At 41.1% G+C, this 18,060-nt stretch overlaps 1 protein-coding gene across 1 annotated transcript in view; it reads right to left on the bottom strand.

The window, feature by feature from the left end:
• LOC115456558 (transmembrane protein 211-like) overlaps positions 1 to 18,060 on the bottom strand; it is a 193,712-nt gene that overhangs the window by 122,515 nt on the left and 53,137 nt on the right. The window contains exon 2 of the mRNA XM_030185715.1: positions 1,826 to 1,964. Within this exon, the coding sequence (XP_030041575.1) occupies positions 1,826 to 1,964 (139 nt within the window). The remainder of the gene's footprint in view (positions 1 to 1,825; positions 1,965 to 18,060) is intronic.

The raw sequence follows: 18,060 nt of genomic DNA, 5'->3' as shown, positions 1-18,060 counted from the left end.
ACAGCAAGCTTTGAAAAGTGTTCGTGCTTGTAATGGCAGCCAGTGTAATTCTTTCAACAAGGGAGACACAAGGTCAAACTTACTCCTCTTAAAAATCATATTCTGCAGCTGTATGCATGAAGAACTATCTCCATTGTATGCAAATTTCTCTCACGCATATTCATAGGGATATCCTGAAAACCTGACCTGTTTATGGCCCTCAAACACTAAACTTGTTCACCCCTGAATTATCAGCTCTGAAAGCTCCCTCCTCCTTCTACAAAGCTCCCTCCTCCATTTCAGCATCACCCATGTCCACTGATTGCTGTGATCTCACTAGCACATCGAATCTCCCTATCTGCCCAACCTCCGAAAGCCATCATCAGAATGCTAAGGGATCCCCACATATCTGGACTTGTGTTTTACCTTAATGATTTCTTTCTTCTCAGCTCCTTTTCTACTGGTGGTCTCTCTCCTACACTGATTGTATTCTGCACCTGTGTAATCATCCCCCCACCCCAAGGTTCATCTGCAGTTTGTGATGTTTTCAATAATAACCACTGCCATCCGGGTGGCTACTCTGTGGTCTTCATGCACAGGGGCGACCCAAGACAATCTGCCGCCTGAGGCGAGAGATGAGATCCCTCCACCCCGAGTCCAATATCTTTCCCTTCACTCTCTCTCTCAACTCCTTCCCTCCCCCTCCTGGCATGGTCTGGCATCTTCCCCCTTCCTTTCTTAACACCCTTCCCCGAGTCTACCTTCTTTTTTTGTTTTCCAATAGTTGGTGGAGGCAACGATTCCCATATGCTGCCCGGCCGCCGGCACCGGCTTCTTCTCTGTACTGCAGCCCACCTCTGGTAAGTTATATCAGAGAGGCAGGCCCACCCATAGCTACTCCTCAGGATTCTCTTCACAATAGTTATTATGACTCTCCAAGTCCTTCAATACAGGGCTGTCAGCATCAACCTAAAATTTAGAGAACTTCCCCACACCTCTTCCTCAGGAAGTAAAAGATGGCGGTCATTTACCTAGCAAATCCTGCACAGAATCTGTATTTTTACCAATGTGTTTCTTTATTTACATTTACCATAATTTCCTACTTTACCACTTAGGCCAACATCGCATAGCATGAGGTGGCAGAGACAGTATTAGCAAGCGCTCTGCTATAATTTGAGCTAATTCTTTCCAGCTCCATCCAACAAATAAAAGTTTGTATTTCCTACAAGTATTATGTTCCTTATTGCAGTAATCTTTCAAGAGGGGGCAGAGAAAGTAAGGAATAGCAAGGATAGGAGATGGCAAACGGTGAAGCACTGAAGTGGGGGAGAGGATTTATTTACGATGCTTCTGTTTTGTTTCTGTTCAGGTTCTCCATTTTGTTTAAGAGCACAAAGAACACAGTAGTACGATCTGGAAACATTCTCAGAATTGGCTTGTAAATGAGTACGTCCAGCACTGGACTGCTGTGTGATAGTGGGACAGAATCATCCCCACAGTGCTGTGTGATAAGGATGGGACAGGGGCAACTCCTACAGCGCTGTGTGATGATGATAGGACAGAAACAACCTCCCCACAGCACCGTGTAGTGATGGGACAGAAGCAGCTCCACAGTGTTGTGTGATGACAGGACAGAAGCAGCTCCACAGTGCTGTGTGATGATGATGGGACAGAAAAAAGCCCCATAGCGCTGTGTGATGATGGGACAGAAGCAGCTCCACAGAACTATGTGATAAGATGGGAAATAAGCAGCCCAGTACTGGTGTGTGATGATGCAGTCATTCCAGCACTCTATGATGACAATACCTATAAAGATCTGATTTCAGAATGGGAGAGATTCTCTTACCTGCAGCCATCTGCATGTAACCAGCCAGGGTGCAGAGTCGCCTCTCACAGAGTCCATTGGGGAGGAACACAATGACTACAGCCAGCAGGGAGCTCAGTGCCAACAAGGCACAGCCACCGCAACACAGCACAGCACTAGTCTAGAAGAGCATGGAGAATAAGGGAAAGGGCCATCAGAATGCTGCACGTGTTAGTTAACCCCAGAACAGTGCAAATGCCGTGCAAATTAATCAGACTGATTTATACATTTGAGAAGCACATAAACAATCATGCTTTACCACAAGCAGCTGATAGATTCTATAGGTGTGTAACATGGTAAATGGCGGAAAATAAAGACAAGTATGGTCCATCCGGTCTGCCATACTTGCGACTCCAGCAGCAACAAAGAGCAGAGGTGGTCCAGAGAAGGAGAAGACAATCATGGATTAGCCACATGCAATTTTATTATGCAATGACCCCAAATTTAGCATCTTCATATCAGTGGGATGTGTTGCTGTTGGTGGATTGAAAAGGAGTGGGCCCATACTTGTCAGCTGTTATTTTCCATCTTTGAAGAGTTTGCTGACCCCTGATGAACGCACTGTATCAAAACTTGGCCAAGTTGGGTCATTGCATAGTAAAATTGTACGTGGCAAATCAATAAGTGTCTTCTTTTCTGGACCACGTCTTCTGTTTGTTGCTGCTTGTGTTGATACTGCAGAGCATTTTCTCCTGTTCACTCCATGCAGGCTACCCACCTTTGTTTTCACAGGTCTGACTGTAACTATCACCCGATGCAGTCTATCCCACTCCATAACACTTTTTTATTTTTTAAAGTGTGACAGCTATTTAAATTTTACTGTGTGTAGACATGCTCAACACTTTTTTTTCTATCTTCATGATATATATTGGGAAACTCTGTGTTTATCTCACACCTTTTTTATTCTGTCACTGTTTTTGACCCATGAATTCCCATGGAAGAACGTTCCAGGCATTCACCAATCTTCATGTGAAAAAGTATTTCCTAATGTGTTTCCTCCTTGCAACTTTATTTCATATCCTCTAGATAGCCTCTCCATTTTTGGAAAAGGTTTATCTGTTCATGTATTTAAATTTATTTTTTTAACACATTTATAGCTGCTCATCCAACCTTCTGAGCCAATTACAATAAAACATGCATAAAATCAACAACACAGACAACAAAACAAATATCCCATATTACCCAACTGGCCCCCAAATCAAGGCCCTGTCCCTTTTCAAGAGCAAGCTTTACAGAACAGAAAGGTTTTCAACTATTTCTTAAACAAAGATAATGAAGAAATCTGATGCACTGCAGGCGGAAGAGCATGCCACAGAATAGGCCCAAGGACAACAAAGCACAAGCACAAATTTCCTCCAGGCGAACCTGGTGGAACAAAAGAACAGCTAACAAACCCTGGTTCTGAGACCTAAAACCTTCCTAGGACAATACACCTGCAAGCCTTGAACCAAAGCCAATGGAACGTCATCAAGTAACACCTTGAAAACCAACAATAAAATCTTGAACTCCTTTTCCAGCCTCCCCAACCCCCACACTCAAGATTTTGATAATTCAGCTCAACAATAATTGCCCGAACACCACTCATCCTAGAAAGATCTGAATCACCCCCCCCCCCCCCCCCCCTTCAATGGGTAACAGTATACACTGATAGTTCTTTGAGTTTGTGTGACTGGAAGGATATATTCTTCTGCTTTGATCGCAGTTGCACAATGCCATCCCTTAGAAACTAACACTATAGGCAACTGCCTAGTCCACCTAATGTTTACGCTAGCCCTCAGTGTATGCAGTTAGTAGAGGCTGAGCAGAGTGAGACAAAGGAAAACAAAATAACTTTCCTAAGATCACACAGAAATTTACATCTCGGGATAAATTGTGACTCCTAGTTCATTATTCTTATCATTCCCATCATCAGCCCCCTCCCCTTCTCCTTGTCTTCCAAGTCAGAGTGCTTTGTAAAATAAGTATCTGTACATAATATGTAAACCACTTTGATAGTAACCACAGAAAGGCAGTATATCAAGTCCCATCCCCTTTCCCTTTATAAATGACATATTGCCAATTTTGTTCTCTCCACAGTTTGTATGCTTGCTTTCAATGAGAGCTGATGCTCCAAGCTGTCCCCACACATTCAAACCTTCCAAGTTCCACACTCTCTCCCTACTGTTACTTCTACTAACCATTTCTATAGTACTACAAGACATATACAGCACTGTACAGATAAATATGTATTTATTTATTTATTGCTTTTTGTATCGCACATTTTCCCACCTTTTTGCAGGCTCAATGTGCCTTACATAGTACTGTTAACGGCATTAACTGATTCCGGTCTGAAACAAATAACAAGGTGTGAACAATACAAGGTGATATTGTAAATAGAGTGAGGTACATGTAAGGTAGGTATAATTGGGGGGAAATTAGAGAAGGAGAGGAAGAGTCAGGTAGTGTCCATTACGGTCTTTGGTTATAATTGTGTCGCAGGTATCCAGGTAGTTTTATGTTGGGTCGGTGGAGTATGCTCTTCTGAACAGGTCTGTCTTTAGTGCTTTCTGGAAATTTATATGGTTGAACGTAGTTTTTACTGCTTTTGGTAGTGCGTTCCATAGTTGTGCACTTAAGTAGGAAAAGCTAGATGCATAGGTAGATTTGTATTTGAGTTCCTTTTCTATGGAGTTTACAGTCTAGTCAAAGCACAAGGACAAGGTGTATAAAAGGCTTCAGTAAATTCAATTATTACAAAGAACATAGTTCAATTAAACCAAAATTATGGTCAGGAAGAACCAGGGTTTAACATCTAAATGCAATCTTGAAAAGATGGTATTTTTGGTGGGAATTGAATTTGGCTGGGGAAAAGGCAGAATGCATCAAACCAACGCAGGGAGGCATGTGCCCTTTTCCCCTCTACATGCCATGTTTGTTTATTTACTTATTGGGATGTATTAACTGCCTTTAGATTTACCCAAGGCGATGTACAGCAGGTACAGCTTAACATAAACTTACAATTTTGTTAACAGCACAACAATAATGCAATGACCAAATATAAACATAAATGCAATCAATGAGATAAACTGGCAAATTGAATCCTAGTAACAGGACTAACATGATACGGTATCAGAAATGTAAACATTTAACAGCGCAGTAAAAAAATCACATAAAAAATATGATAAATGCCCACAGAGTATAAATGAAACCATAATAGGCAGAAAGAAAGAGCATTCATATAACACAGATAGATACAACCAGAGCACAATTTCTCAGTTCCATTCTAATTGTTATTATACATGGATGACTATAAATTGTTACCTTTTTGCATTTAGCATTCATTTCCATATTACATATTGTAATACTCAATTGTCATTTAGGGCCCTGTTTACTAAGCCGCGCTGTAGGTGCGCTAACATTTTAGCGTGTGCTAACAATAGAGACACCCATTATATTCCTATGAGTGTCTCTAGGGTTAGCGCATGCCCAAACTTTGTTATTACTACTTAACGTATACTATCCCGCATCACTTTTTGTACTGTTAATTACAATAACTTATTAGCCACATTGAACCTGAGCTGTTCGGATAATGTGGGATATATATGATGTAAATAAATAAATAAATAAATAAAACAGGCACACAGTAGAACATTCACATGACATAGATATGTTAGCGCTATTCATACAATACAAAGAAATGTCTTAACAGGTAACTGAGGAGGCAAGTGCCATTCTTAGTTTCACTGCTAAATTTCATTATCCATCTCTAACCTAGAGCTCTTTAATATTCATACTATACTGACAAACAACCAATATATTCCATGCATCAGGGGCTTACATAACCCATACAAGCACCATCAGCTTTCCACAACATGCCCCAGTGCCTCCACTGGAAAAAAAATGTAAAAAAAGATGAGATGCATCTCGTTACTGCTTTTATGCCTAAAACTCCTTTAATTGAAACATACTGATAGCAGATCCCACTTGGCTCTTAGGGAAGAAGACAGTGGGTTGACATCCTTGTGGAATCCTCATCAGAACATCAGTACAGCACTGCTTCAAATCACCCCTCCAGCTGTTGGCTCCTTGCCTGTGACTGGCTTCTAAAAGTTTTAACTATGGTAACTTAAAGGCTTTGAGGTTTATTCACACCCTATAATTAAATCTTTAACATGAAATTAAACCTCATGGGTGTCTGCAGAATATAGACATGTGTTGGCTGGGCTTTCAGTACATGGGGATTGCACGTGCGCTGTCCTGTGGCTTAAATAGGCTCCCTCTGGGGTTGAAGCTATTTGCTAAAGGGTCAGGCAGGCAGCTGCACCTCCATCTTTCAAAGCACAAGAGTGAGCTCTCAATGGTAGTTACCAAAGGCCTGTGGCCAACTAATTTGTATAGCCCAGACCAGGGTCAAGTGTCAGGAGGCAGAGTAAAGCATGTTCTAGATCTAGACCTTGGTGAAAAAAAGAGGTCATGGACCCTTCCAGGGATCTATTAGAAAAGGCACAAAACATGGGATTAGGAGCAAAGCATATGAGCATCCATCTGGCGACAATCTCACAGGTCCCGTCTGTGCCAGATGCCATCAAGCCACATTTTACACTTCAATTAATGACTTCCTCTTCATTGCCAACCAAACTCCAGGTCACCATAAGATTCTAGCCTGGCCTTTTCTTTCTATAACTCTCTCTTTACTAGTTCTAAGCACAGAATATCTATGGTATAGCACAAATAAGGTTTAGCAATTTGGCAAGGTGTTGTGTATAAGTTTAATGTGGACAAACAGGGATGGGCCATGAGGGATGTGAAAGGATGTGGGGACATGTACGAGACTCACTGTGGAGCTTCATTTCCATAAGTCAGTAGGGATGAAAACCAAAGCAGAAAAGAGGGGCTATTTGTGCAAAGAATTACCTTTCTGTGGTAAGGTCGGCCCTGTGGAGAAATCTTAGCCATTTCTGATTAGCCTCAGGGCACAGATTCCAGAATGCCTTGGGGATTTCAAGTAGCACATGATGGGTTTGTTTATCTTGGGGTCATATTGCTGCCTCAGTTCTTGGACGTCTTTCACAGAAACTATGCCTCCGTCATTCAGAATTTCAAGAAGGATCTAAGGGAGTGATCTGGGCTAAATATACCCTGAGCTGGCAGAACCAATCTATTAAAATGTGTATTCTATGGAGACTGTTGTATGTATTTCAGCATGTGCCATGTCACATCCCATCCAAAAGTTTTTGCATCTTAAATGGACACTTATCAAGTTTTATTTAGCCAAATAAGGCCCCTAGAATAAAGACCCAAGTGCTTTGTCAGCTGAAGGATGGTGGTAGAATGGTGCTTCTGGATTTACAAATTATTATGTCTAGAATCACATGTGTAAGGGAATGGATGTGAGGGTGGGGGTGGGGTAAGATGAGACACAGCTCCAGATTGAGACCACCATGGTGGAGGGTATTAGTTTGGGGTCACTGTTGACCCCTAGTCTATGTTTGCCCAAAGTACAAAATTTCACCAGGTAGATCCCTATTATAGCATACATACTGAAGGTTTGGTGGGCTGTTTGTAAAGGGTTGGGTGGGCATGCTCGGGGGTGCCTCCAGTCACAGTTCTCTTTAGGAATCCAAACTTGGCTGCATGTACAGTGTCACTAGACATGGATTTCTAGCAAACAAAAGGTCTATAATTTCTAGGCCATCTGTCTCAAGCTAATGTGATCCAGTCATTTGATGACTTGATCATGGAGTTGAGCTTTCCACATTCACAGGCGCCTTTATCTCCAATTGAGGGCCAAAGTGAAGAGATTCCCCATGCTGATTCCCCCCATGGAAGAATGTACTAGAAAAGGCCATTAAATTAAGTCTTTTGGTCAGCCAGATGATACAAGGATAAAGCAGATCTCACTGTTATTGGAGGAAAGGGGAGACTGCATAATTCCTGCTTATGTCATAGAGAACTGGAACTCTGACCTGGAAATTCATTATACTGAGATGGAGTGGCAGGTTTTATGGACACATGGGTATGACATGTCTTTTAGTTGCAGGAGAAGCAAGATATTACTCAGGCTTCTGCACAAGGTACACCACTTGGGTGTATTTCATCGAAAAGGTGATAAATGAATCCTAATAAATAAATAAATTTATATATATATATATATATATATATATATATATATATATATATATACACCCTGCCTTCTACATGAAGATAGATCTGAAAGCCAGACTTTGCCTGGGGGAGGGAGGTAATGGTTATATGATTATGTCCAGGTTGTCTGGTAACATATGTGGGAGGAAATGACCAGCCTTGCTTGCTGGGATCTTAGGAGGTGGTAGGAGTGAGGGGAGGACTGAGAAAACTAATCTCATATTTGATTCATGCAGATCAGTTTGCAATTCATAAATCCCAATAAAATAAATAAATAATTGTACGCCAGTGGAAACTTAAGCTCAAATTTGAAGTTTGGAAGGCACACACATTTATTATGGCTACAACAGAAATTTACTTATACTATTCAGGACTGGGGTGAAGGGTATGAGGATATATGGAAGACTTTTTAGGAATATAACAAGTCTTTGGAGAGTTGATTCTACAGTATTCATTCTGTTGTTCTTGATTTCATAGTGTGTCTTTGCGGTATTATGGGTCCCTGGGGAGTTCATTTTGTTCTATACATTCTGTTGTTCTTGAGTCCTTAGAGAGTTGATTCCATTGTATTAATTCTATGGTTCTTGATTTGATAGTGTGTGTCTTTGCAGTATTATAGGTCCCCGGGGAATCAATTCTATTGTATTTGTTCATCTTGATTTGATAGTGTGTATCTTTGCAGTATAACAGAGTCCATGGGGAGTTGATGCTATTGTATTTATTCTATTGTTCTTGACTTGATAGTGTGTATCTTTACAGTACTATGTCATGCTTTACTTATGTTATACATGTTTGTTGTGTGGACCTGTAGTGGCATTTTAACAATCTAAAATTTAAAGCATGGTATTTAACTCAAGTCCCCATTATTCTCAGTGGGACCTATTTACTAACCGACGTTAAGTATTCAATGTGGCTTTCAAACTTACCAGTTAAAACAGCATGTTCACAAGACATGGTAGTTGTCATATTAAACACCTAACATGGAAATTATTACAAAGCATGGGATGGGCAGTGACAAGTGCTGCAGTTAATGTGCCTTGAGCTTGGATTTAGAAAAGCAATTAATTAAATGCAAAATCCATCCAAATCTATCCATCCATGTGCAGCTATGAATGAAATCAAAATTTTCCATATTCTGAAGTTCAAACCATGATGAAAGTGAGCAGAAACACAAAGCAATTCAGTTCTGCACTTGACTGATGAGTGAAACCTTCTACCCACCACTTCTATTAATGAAAGATACTGCTGAACACACAAGACAAAGAAATCAAAGAAAAGAAGGTAGGACTGGGACGCTGCAGTACTCAGTTCTGTTTAACATTATTAGGGTTCAGGCTTCAGCTCATGCCTGTGTAGTAGCAGTTCAAACTAAGTTACAGGTACAGTAGGTGTTTTCCTGTTCCTGGAGGGCTTCTAGCAGTGATTCCCAAACCTGTCCTGGGGGGAACCCCAGTCAGTCAGGTTTTCATGATATCCACAATGAATATTCATGAGATAGATATGCATAACCTGACTGGCTGGGGTTCCCCCAGGACACGTTTGGGAACCTCTGGCTTACAGTCTAGGTTTAGGGCTGTCAAGGGAGGGTTAAGTGACTTGCCCAAGATCACAAAGCACATCAATGGGATTTGAATGCTGGCTTCCCAGGTTCTCAGCCTGCTGCTCAAGCCACTAGCCCACCTTTCAGCATTCTGGTTTGCGTCTTGGCACATGGTCCAAGTGCACTCCCGTCTCGTGTGCTTGTCCTGATTTTCTCCAGAACTTTACCTTTCCTTCTTCCTTGTTTGTTTGTAGACGTTTGCATAGTACTTCCCCCATTTTTTATTCTTTTATTATAAACCATTTAGATTTTATTTCATTTGCAGTCTATCAAATAAATATGAACTGCAAACAAATCCTCCACTCTACACTTAGTTTACCTTCCTTATCACATTGTGATCCTTTCTTAACTGCAGAAGAAATAATTTTTTATTGTCACTTAGAGCACTGAACAACTTCAAGAAGGTACAAATGTATAGCCAGAAACATATGGTGAACATGGTCTCAGTTCTTTCATTCTAATGCCTGGTCAAATGCATTAGGTCATCCTGCTACTGCTACGTCAGGAGTCTTAGTGCTGATCCTGATAAACAAAATATGGAAATTAAACTAGCTCTTAGACTGAGCATAAACAAATATAAGCCAAGGAGAGATTTATTGATGACAGCGTGAAGGGTCAGAGCTGAGAACCACTATGCATGCTCAGGGCCTGCTTAACCATTAGGAAGACTAGACAGTCTCCTGGGGGGGGGGGGGCAGCTTCTGGAGGGGGGAAGGGACAGCACAGTAAACAGTAGCTACAGTCAAAGCACAACAATAGGTCCTGACAGCCAAACTAATTCAAAGAACCACCAATGTATTCTTATACCCAAAAGGAGGGCAATTTTCAAGCAGCCAATTTACCTGGGTAAATGGGTTTTCAAAATTGCCTTCATTAGTATAGGCAGGGGTCAATATTTAAACCCTCAGAGAGCAGCTTTTTTAAATGCCAGCTGAGGTGTTTAATTGCATTGGGGTTGATAATCAGTGTTCCCGGTAAGTAATGCTGAACAGGCCATACTAGATTTTAAGCGGCACTTACCCAGATAGTACCACTGATTACCCGGGCAGACTGCCACAGCACTATTTGATTAGTGATAGGGCAGCCTGGGGATGTCAGGCACTGCACACATTCAGTGCCAATGCTCAGATAACTACCCAGGCCTGTTAGATTGCATAACACGAAGACCCAGCTCTGCCCAGTTACTTATCCATTAAATAGCAGCTAAACACCCGGATACCTAGTTAGGGGCCGGCACTAAATATTAAGGACTAATTCAGTCGGCAGCAGCCAGCATTTAAAAAACACAGACTACCACCACCTGAATATTGGCTGGATTATGTATACTCTGCCAGGAAATACTCCACAAAGCAATATGTATCCATACAAATCCACAACAATGGAGTTATTACAGACTCTGTAGGAACTTTTGTTTGAAAAGTTATAAAGAAAAATGTGGAGAAAAAGACCTCAGAAGTCTGTGGCTTTACAACTCAACTGCCGGTAATAAACCAGATTTATATGCTGCTGCCAACAGACCGAAGCAAATCATTGGCCAAAAACCTCCACAAACTAATATGTGCAAAATTTTGTGCAAATAGCACAGTGTAAGCATAGAGATCACTGGCCAGCACACACACAACCTAAACTCATGTACTCCACTTCTACCGCTTTCCCATCTCTGGAAAAGGTTTGTTTATAGATTAATACCTTTCTAATATTTGAATGTCTGTATCATATCACCCTTGTGTTTCTTTTCCTTCAGGTCATCAAGGGGTCCTTTTACAAAGGTGCACTAAAAAAATGACTTGCGGTAGTGTAGGCGTGGGTTTGGGGAGTGTGCCAATCCATTTTTTTAGTGCGCCTGTAAAAAAGGCCTTTTTTTCATTTTTGTTGAAAATGGATGTGCGGCAAAATTAAAATTGCTGTGCGTCCATTTTGGGTCTGAGACCTTACCGCCAGCCATTGATCTAGAGGTAAAGACTCACGCGGTAATGACCTACGCATGCTAAATGCCACTTGGCGTGAGTCTGTTGTGCGCAACAGAAAATAAAAAATATTTTTCAGATGTGTGTAGTGGACGCATGCCAAAAATGAAATTACCGCAAGAGCCACATGGTAGTCGGGCGGTGACTCCATTTTGGCACATGTTGGGCGCACATAGACGTTTACGCGGCTTAGTAAAAGGACCCCCAAGTCTCTCCTCATATGTCTTGTGGCACAAACCCTATATTATTTTCATTGCTTTTCTCTGAACCACTTCAAGTATTTTTAAATCCTTAGCAAGATGTGGCCTCCAAAACTGAACACAATCGCCAAAAAGCAAAAGAGATCTGTTGAAAGCAGTGTTTCTTATCCCACAAAGTGTAAGTCAGTTTTTCAATTATGAATATGTCTGATGTTTTGTTCAACTGCTCCAGACAAGTGGGGGGGGGGGGGGGGGAGATTTCCTTCCACCATTTATCTAATACATCTAGAAATGTGCATTCATTTGAAAAGACAGTATTTCCCATGTTATTTCGAACTCAAAATGTCAGGAAAAAACTGAATTTTGGGGGTTTCCCCCCATAGTGTGCATTATTGACAACATTGCCCCCAAATCAAAAAAGAAGAAAAATAACCCCCTATACAATGAAAAATCCTATAAATGACACGAGAAACTAAACAAAAATGACAATTTTTGGCTTACACACCCAAAGCCAGGATGTTTGGGGATCTGTATCGGTACCTCCCCACTCAACACAAAAACGGTATATTGCCAAAGAAGGGTTTAAAAGAAATTTCAGACTATTCAAAATTCAGCGGCTCACTTATTGACTAGTCATGGCTGGAGAGATCGTATTGCCCAGGTCTTGGCTGATCTACACTGGCTACAAATAGAATCAAGAATCATTTACAGCTTTGGTTTACAAAACATTTGTATAATTATGGTACAGCCAGAGACCCCTTCACTGGAATGGTGGCGGGCCCAGTCATAGAGCTCAGGCCATTACAGACCTTGGCTGAGTCAGAAATATGATGGCTGACATAACTGGGAGCTTACTGGAAAAGTATGGCCTAGTTTGTAGCCCGGATTGAGGCCTAAATAAGCTAAATTAGGAAAAATTAGGTCAATAGATATGGAACCGAAATGGAGAATTTCAGCACAAAATGGAAGCCGTGTCTGTTGCAGAGTGGAATTTTCTCTAATGTAAGTTAGAAAAACAAGTTGAGAAATGAGACTTTCCTGTGAGCAGGATTGTGGTCAGCCATGGTGTGAGAAAGGAAAGGTGTAGCTGGATGCAGGGTCTTGCTTAAGATTTGTGGTCAAGCGAGCTAAAGACAAAACCATGTTAGCAAGATAGAAGCTACTCATTAGCATGAGCCAATCAGTGACAACCATGACATTAGCATAGATCCAATCAGGTATATCTACTGTCATATTATCCATATCCTGAGGGCACCTATAAAAATCAGGGTATTTCCTGGTTTAAGTTAGAGAGAGAAGGGTTGGCACTCTCTCTCTCCAAGGGAAACCAATGTGCCCAGTAGAACTGACAAATTACCTAATTGCTTTCCCTTGTAAAACCTCTAATTGGTAAGAGAAATTATAAAAAAGATTAGGAACTAATTAACACCTGTTTGCAGCTGGATTATTATGTTCCTATAACTAATTGATTGTACGTGCCTGTTGTCAATCACTGATTTGACTTATACCTTGGCAAATAAACTCCTCATTCCAAATGATGATTTGTGGGCTTCACTTAATGATGAAAGGCTGTAAGTATAAGTGCTTTTGCTGTATCAGGCTATCTTTCACTGTATTCTATAACTTGTAATCTAAATCCAGTTTGTCATAAGGCTGGTATCTTTTCCTTAGACCTAACGTCTCCTTTAGTGGCAATTCCTTTTAGAACTTCACCCCAGTACTAGTGCTATTTAGAGATGGAGTCAGATTTAAGGTCACTCCAGCCTTCTTGGGGGGCTCAGGACCCCTAAATTCACAACACATTGTATAGTTTGAGTCCTGAGTACCTGATGTCTAAATTAAACTCTTCTATTCTGTTTTTCATTACCTTCCAAAAGTAGAATCCCAGGAAATGACATCAATGAAAGTTGCAAGAGAAATCTTTAATGTCCTTCCACATTTATGAAACTCTCTAGCATAACATATTTGGTTGGCGGACACTTTAACGGGTTTTAGGAGATCTCTTAAAACCTGGTTCCTTACACTGGATTACTTGTTTTGGGTTGACACTGCATTTTAGTTTTCTGAATGCTGGGAAGTTGTGCTTCAAGTTGGATGTGAATGCAATTCGATATCATCGTTATATGGTGATGACCCCATTATACATATATTCAACACCGTCACCTACCTGTACAGCAGTGATGAACATACATATTATTTCAACTCCAAAAACTGAGATAGTAACATAGTAGATGACAGCATATAAAGACCTGTACGGTCCATCCAGTCTGTCCAACAAGATAAAGCCATTGTATGAGCTACTTTGTATGTATAACTGACCTTGATTTGTCCTTGCCATTTTCAGGGCACAGACTGTAGAAGTCTGCCCAGCACTAGCTTTGCTTCCATACTAACGGTATTGCCACCCAATCTCTGCCTAGCTTCTGTGGATCCATTCTTTCTGAACAGGATTCCTTTGTGTTTATCCCACACATTTCTTAATCCCGTTACCGTTTTCGTCTCCACCACCTCCAGCGGGAGGGCATTCCAAGTATCTCCACCCTCTCCGTGAAAAAATACTTCCTGACATTTTTCCTGAGTCTGCCCCCCCTTCAACCTCAATTCATGTCCTCTAGTTCTACCACCCTCCCGTCTCCGGAAAAGGTTTGTTTGCAGATTACCTTTCAAATATTTGAACATCCGTATCATATCACCCCTGTTTCTCTTTTCCTCCAGGGTATACATGTTCAGGTCAGTAAGTCTCTCCTCGTACGTCCTGTAACGCAAATCCTATACCTGACAATTGTTTTAGTTTTTGCCTATATTAATGATTTGATTTGATTGTGCCTATTTTATTATGTAACATTGGAAACTGCCTTGATTGACAGCATATAAGTATTGCTAAATAAAGAAAGGCTCATAAAACTTCTACACTAGAACATCTGCAGAAAAGGGGAATATCTATTATTATGTCAGCCAGAAGCCAACAGTGGGAACATTGTTCTTTTCTTTCACCCATTGTGTTTCAAGGAGACCATCATATGCAAACATCCTGTTATTAAGGAAGAACATTGTTTATGGATTCTCCCTCCGTCTCTTTTTCAAATTGCTGGAATGATTTCCTGGTAGGATATATGCAGGCTTATGTCCCTTGGGAGAATGGCAAAAGCTGCTGCCATATTCTAACAGATAAATGACCAGCATTAGCATATCATTATCTCAGCTTTCTTCTTACTTTGCTTGACACTTTGCCCCTTTCAATAATCAACTTCTCCACTAAGAGAAAGCAAAACAAGTTTCCCTTTCAAGTGACATGGCTTGGGCAGGGAGCAAAGGGAAATGGCTGTGAACACTTTGCTCCTTTATTATCATTCACAAGTATATAAAATCATTTTCACAGCTATTGCACGATAAGGGAGTAATTCTATAAAGTAGGTGCTAACATTTACATACCAATTACGAGCATAAATCATTAGAACGCTGGCATATATGCATGCAAATGCAAACATTCCTCCAAAGTATTATTCTGTAAACACACACGTATTTACACAATGCAGATTTTAGAGGTAGAAGTGCACAAAGACAGAGTCTGGGTGGGGCATTGGCAGGACTCGTAGTTAACCACATAGGGCTAGATTCTATATATGGCAACTGAAAAATCCACACGGAATACATTTCCGTCTAAGCATGTAAATTTTGGAATGCCCACAAATTGCCCATTTCCCTGCCCATAACCACACCTCTTTTTGGCTCCATGCATTTGAATTTAGGCGTTGTGCGTTACAGAATATGCTTAGTGAGTTATGTAGGTACATTGTAATTGTTGCCAATTCATACTCATTATTGCTTGTTAAGTGCTATTAAAAGCGCTGATTGGCTTAAGCCAATTAAGTTACACTCATTGTTATAAAATACGCTTGGATTTCAGTGTGGAATGCTAGGCACGATATATAGAGTCGGCGGATAGGCCAGATTCTATATATGGCACCAAAAAAATAGGCACTAAAAAAATGCCCTTAGCGCTATTCTGTAAACCTTGTCTAAAGTTGGGCATGGTTTATAGAATACACGTGGAGGGGCATAATTGAACGAAAACGTCTATCTCCATGGGCGTTTATCTCCGAGAATGGGTCCGTGAAGGGGCGGACCGAACCGTATTTTCGAAAAAAATAGACGTCCATGTTTTATTCGACAATTTGTGAGCTGGGCGTTTTTGTTTTTCAGCGATAATGGAAAATGAAAGCGCCCAGCTCAAAAACAAATAAATCCAAGGCATTTGTTTGTGGGAGGGGTCAGGATTCGTAGTGCACTGTCCCCCCTCACATGCCAGGACATCAACCGGGCACCTTAGGGGGCACTTTTACAAAAAAAAAAAAAAAGGTAAAAGAGCTCCCAGGTGCATAGCACCCTTCCCTTGTGTGTTGAGCCCCCCAAATCCCCCTCAAAACCCACTGCCCACAAGTCTACACCATTACTATAGCCCTAAGGGGTGAAGGGGGGCACCTACATATGGGTACAGTGGGTTTGGGGGGTTGGACGACTAATAAGCATTAAGCAGCACAACTGTAACAGGTAGGGGAGGGATGGGCCTGGGTTCACCTGCCTGAAGTCCACTGCACCCCCTAATAACTGCTCCAGTGACCTGCATACTGCTGCCAGGGAGGTGGGTATGACATTTGAGGGTGAAAATAAACAGTTGTGAAACGGCATTTTTTGTGGTGGGAGGGGGTTTGTGACCACTGGGGGAGTCAGGGGAGGTCATCCCCGATTCCCTCCAGTGGTTATCTGGTCATTTAGGGCACTTTTTGGGGCCTTATATGTGGAAAAACAGGGTCCAGGAAAAGTGCCCTAAATTCTCGCTAAAAACGCATATTTTTTTCCATTATCGGCGAAAGGCGCCCATCTCTGATCGGCCGAAAACCACGCCCCAGTTCCGCCTTCGACACGCCCCCGTCAACTTTGTACGCTTCCGCGATGGAGTGCAGTTGAAAACGTCCAAGTTCGGCTTTCCATTATACCGCGTTATTCGTTTTTGGGAGATAAACGCCTATCTCCCACTTTAGGTCGCAATATAGGCATTTTTGTCTTTCGATTATAAGCTGGATAGTGACTGTTCCCATGACTAAAACTTAGGCGCAGTCATTTACGCCAACTACAACATGGCATAAATGCCCAAGTCTTATTCAGGAACAGATCAGGCATATTCTGTAAGAGTGCGCATAATTTTCAGGAATGCCCATGACCCCCTCCCATGCCCCTCCTATGGCCACACCCTCTTTTCTGATCCACACATTAGAATTTATGCACACCACTTTACAGAATACACTTAGAAAGTTGTGCGTGTAAATTCTAATTAGAGTCAATTAGTGCTGATAATTGTTTGTTAGTAGCCAATTATCAGCGATGATTAGCTTGTAAATTAATTTGTGCGCACAAATTAAAATTACACCAGCTTCTATGAGATGTAATTTTTGCAGACTGTTTATGAACCCAGAACATGAAAAAATCAGCCATTCTCAACATTTGGATCCACTACTTTAGCCAGTGATTATTTTGTACCAAGTGCCAAGTGATTATTTTGTGCATCAAGCAGTGAAAGATCTGTGAATAACAAGAAATGCAGTCAGAGACCAAGAAAATGTGGCAGAAAGATACTGAAATATCCTCCACCATATTGTGTCCCAAAGGCTTGATTAAAAATAATTTTCAAGCACAGGTTGGTAAGTTACCAATATATATTACATCTTATGATCTCCAGAAGGAAGCTCTCTTTAAATGATGTAAGTACTACAGTGAACGTTATGAGATCATACTCCACATACCCTGGCTAAGGAGTGACCTTCTTTTGTATATTGTTTGGTTTTATTTTTATGTATGATTTTATTATGTATGTTTCATTGGAAATTTCTCAGAACTATGGATGGTGCAATTATAAATTATTGTACATTTTAAAAAATAATTACTGTAATGGTATGAGCAAAATTCACCCGTTTGGAGAAATTGTCCTCGAAAGAAACAAACTCTCCAAGAGCCACATTCAACGTCTGTGTATCCATAATGCTTAAAACTATACTATTAACTCTAGCCCAGGGTAGGCAACGATGGTCCTCAATGGCCACAACCCAGTCGGGGTTTCAAGATTGCCACAATGAATATGCATGAGATTGATTTGCATTTACTGCTTCTATTGTATTCAAGTAGATATTATGCATGTTCAGTTGGATTGTGGCCCATGAGGACTATGGTTGCCCACCCCTAAGGGCCCTGTTTACTAGCCATGCTATAGGCTCGCTAGTGTTTTTAGTGCATGCTAAAAATTAGCGCGCGCTAATGCTAGAGACACCCACA

The sequence above is a fragment of the Microcaecilia unicolor genome, chromosome 13 (genome assembly GCF_901765095.1).
Source record: "Microcaecilia unicolor chromosome 13, aMicUni1.1, whole genome shotgun sequence".
Taxonomy (NCBI): Eukaryota; Metazoa; Chordata; class Amphibia; order Gymnophiona; family Siphonopidae; genus Microcaecilia; species Microcaecilia unicolor.
This window is presented reverse-complemented; position numbering and strand designations above follow the sequence as displayed.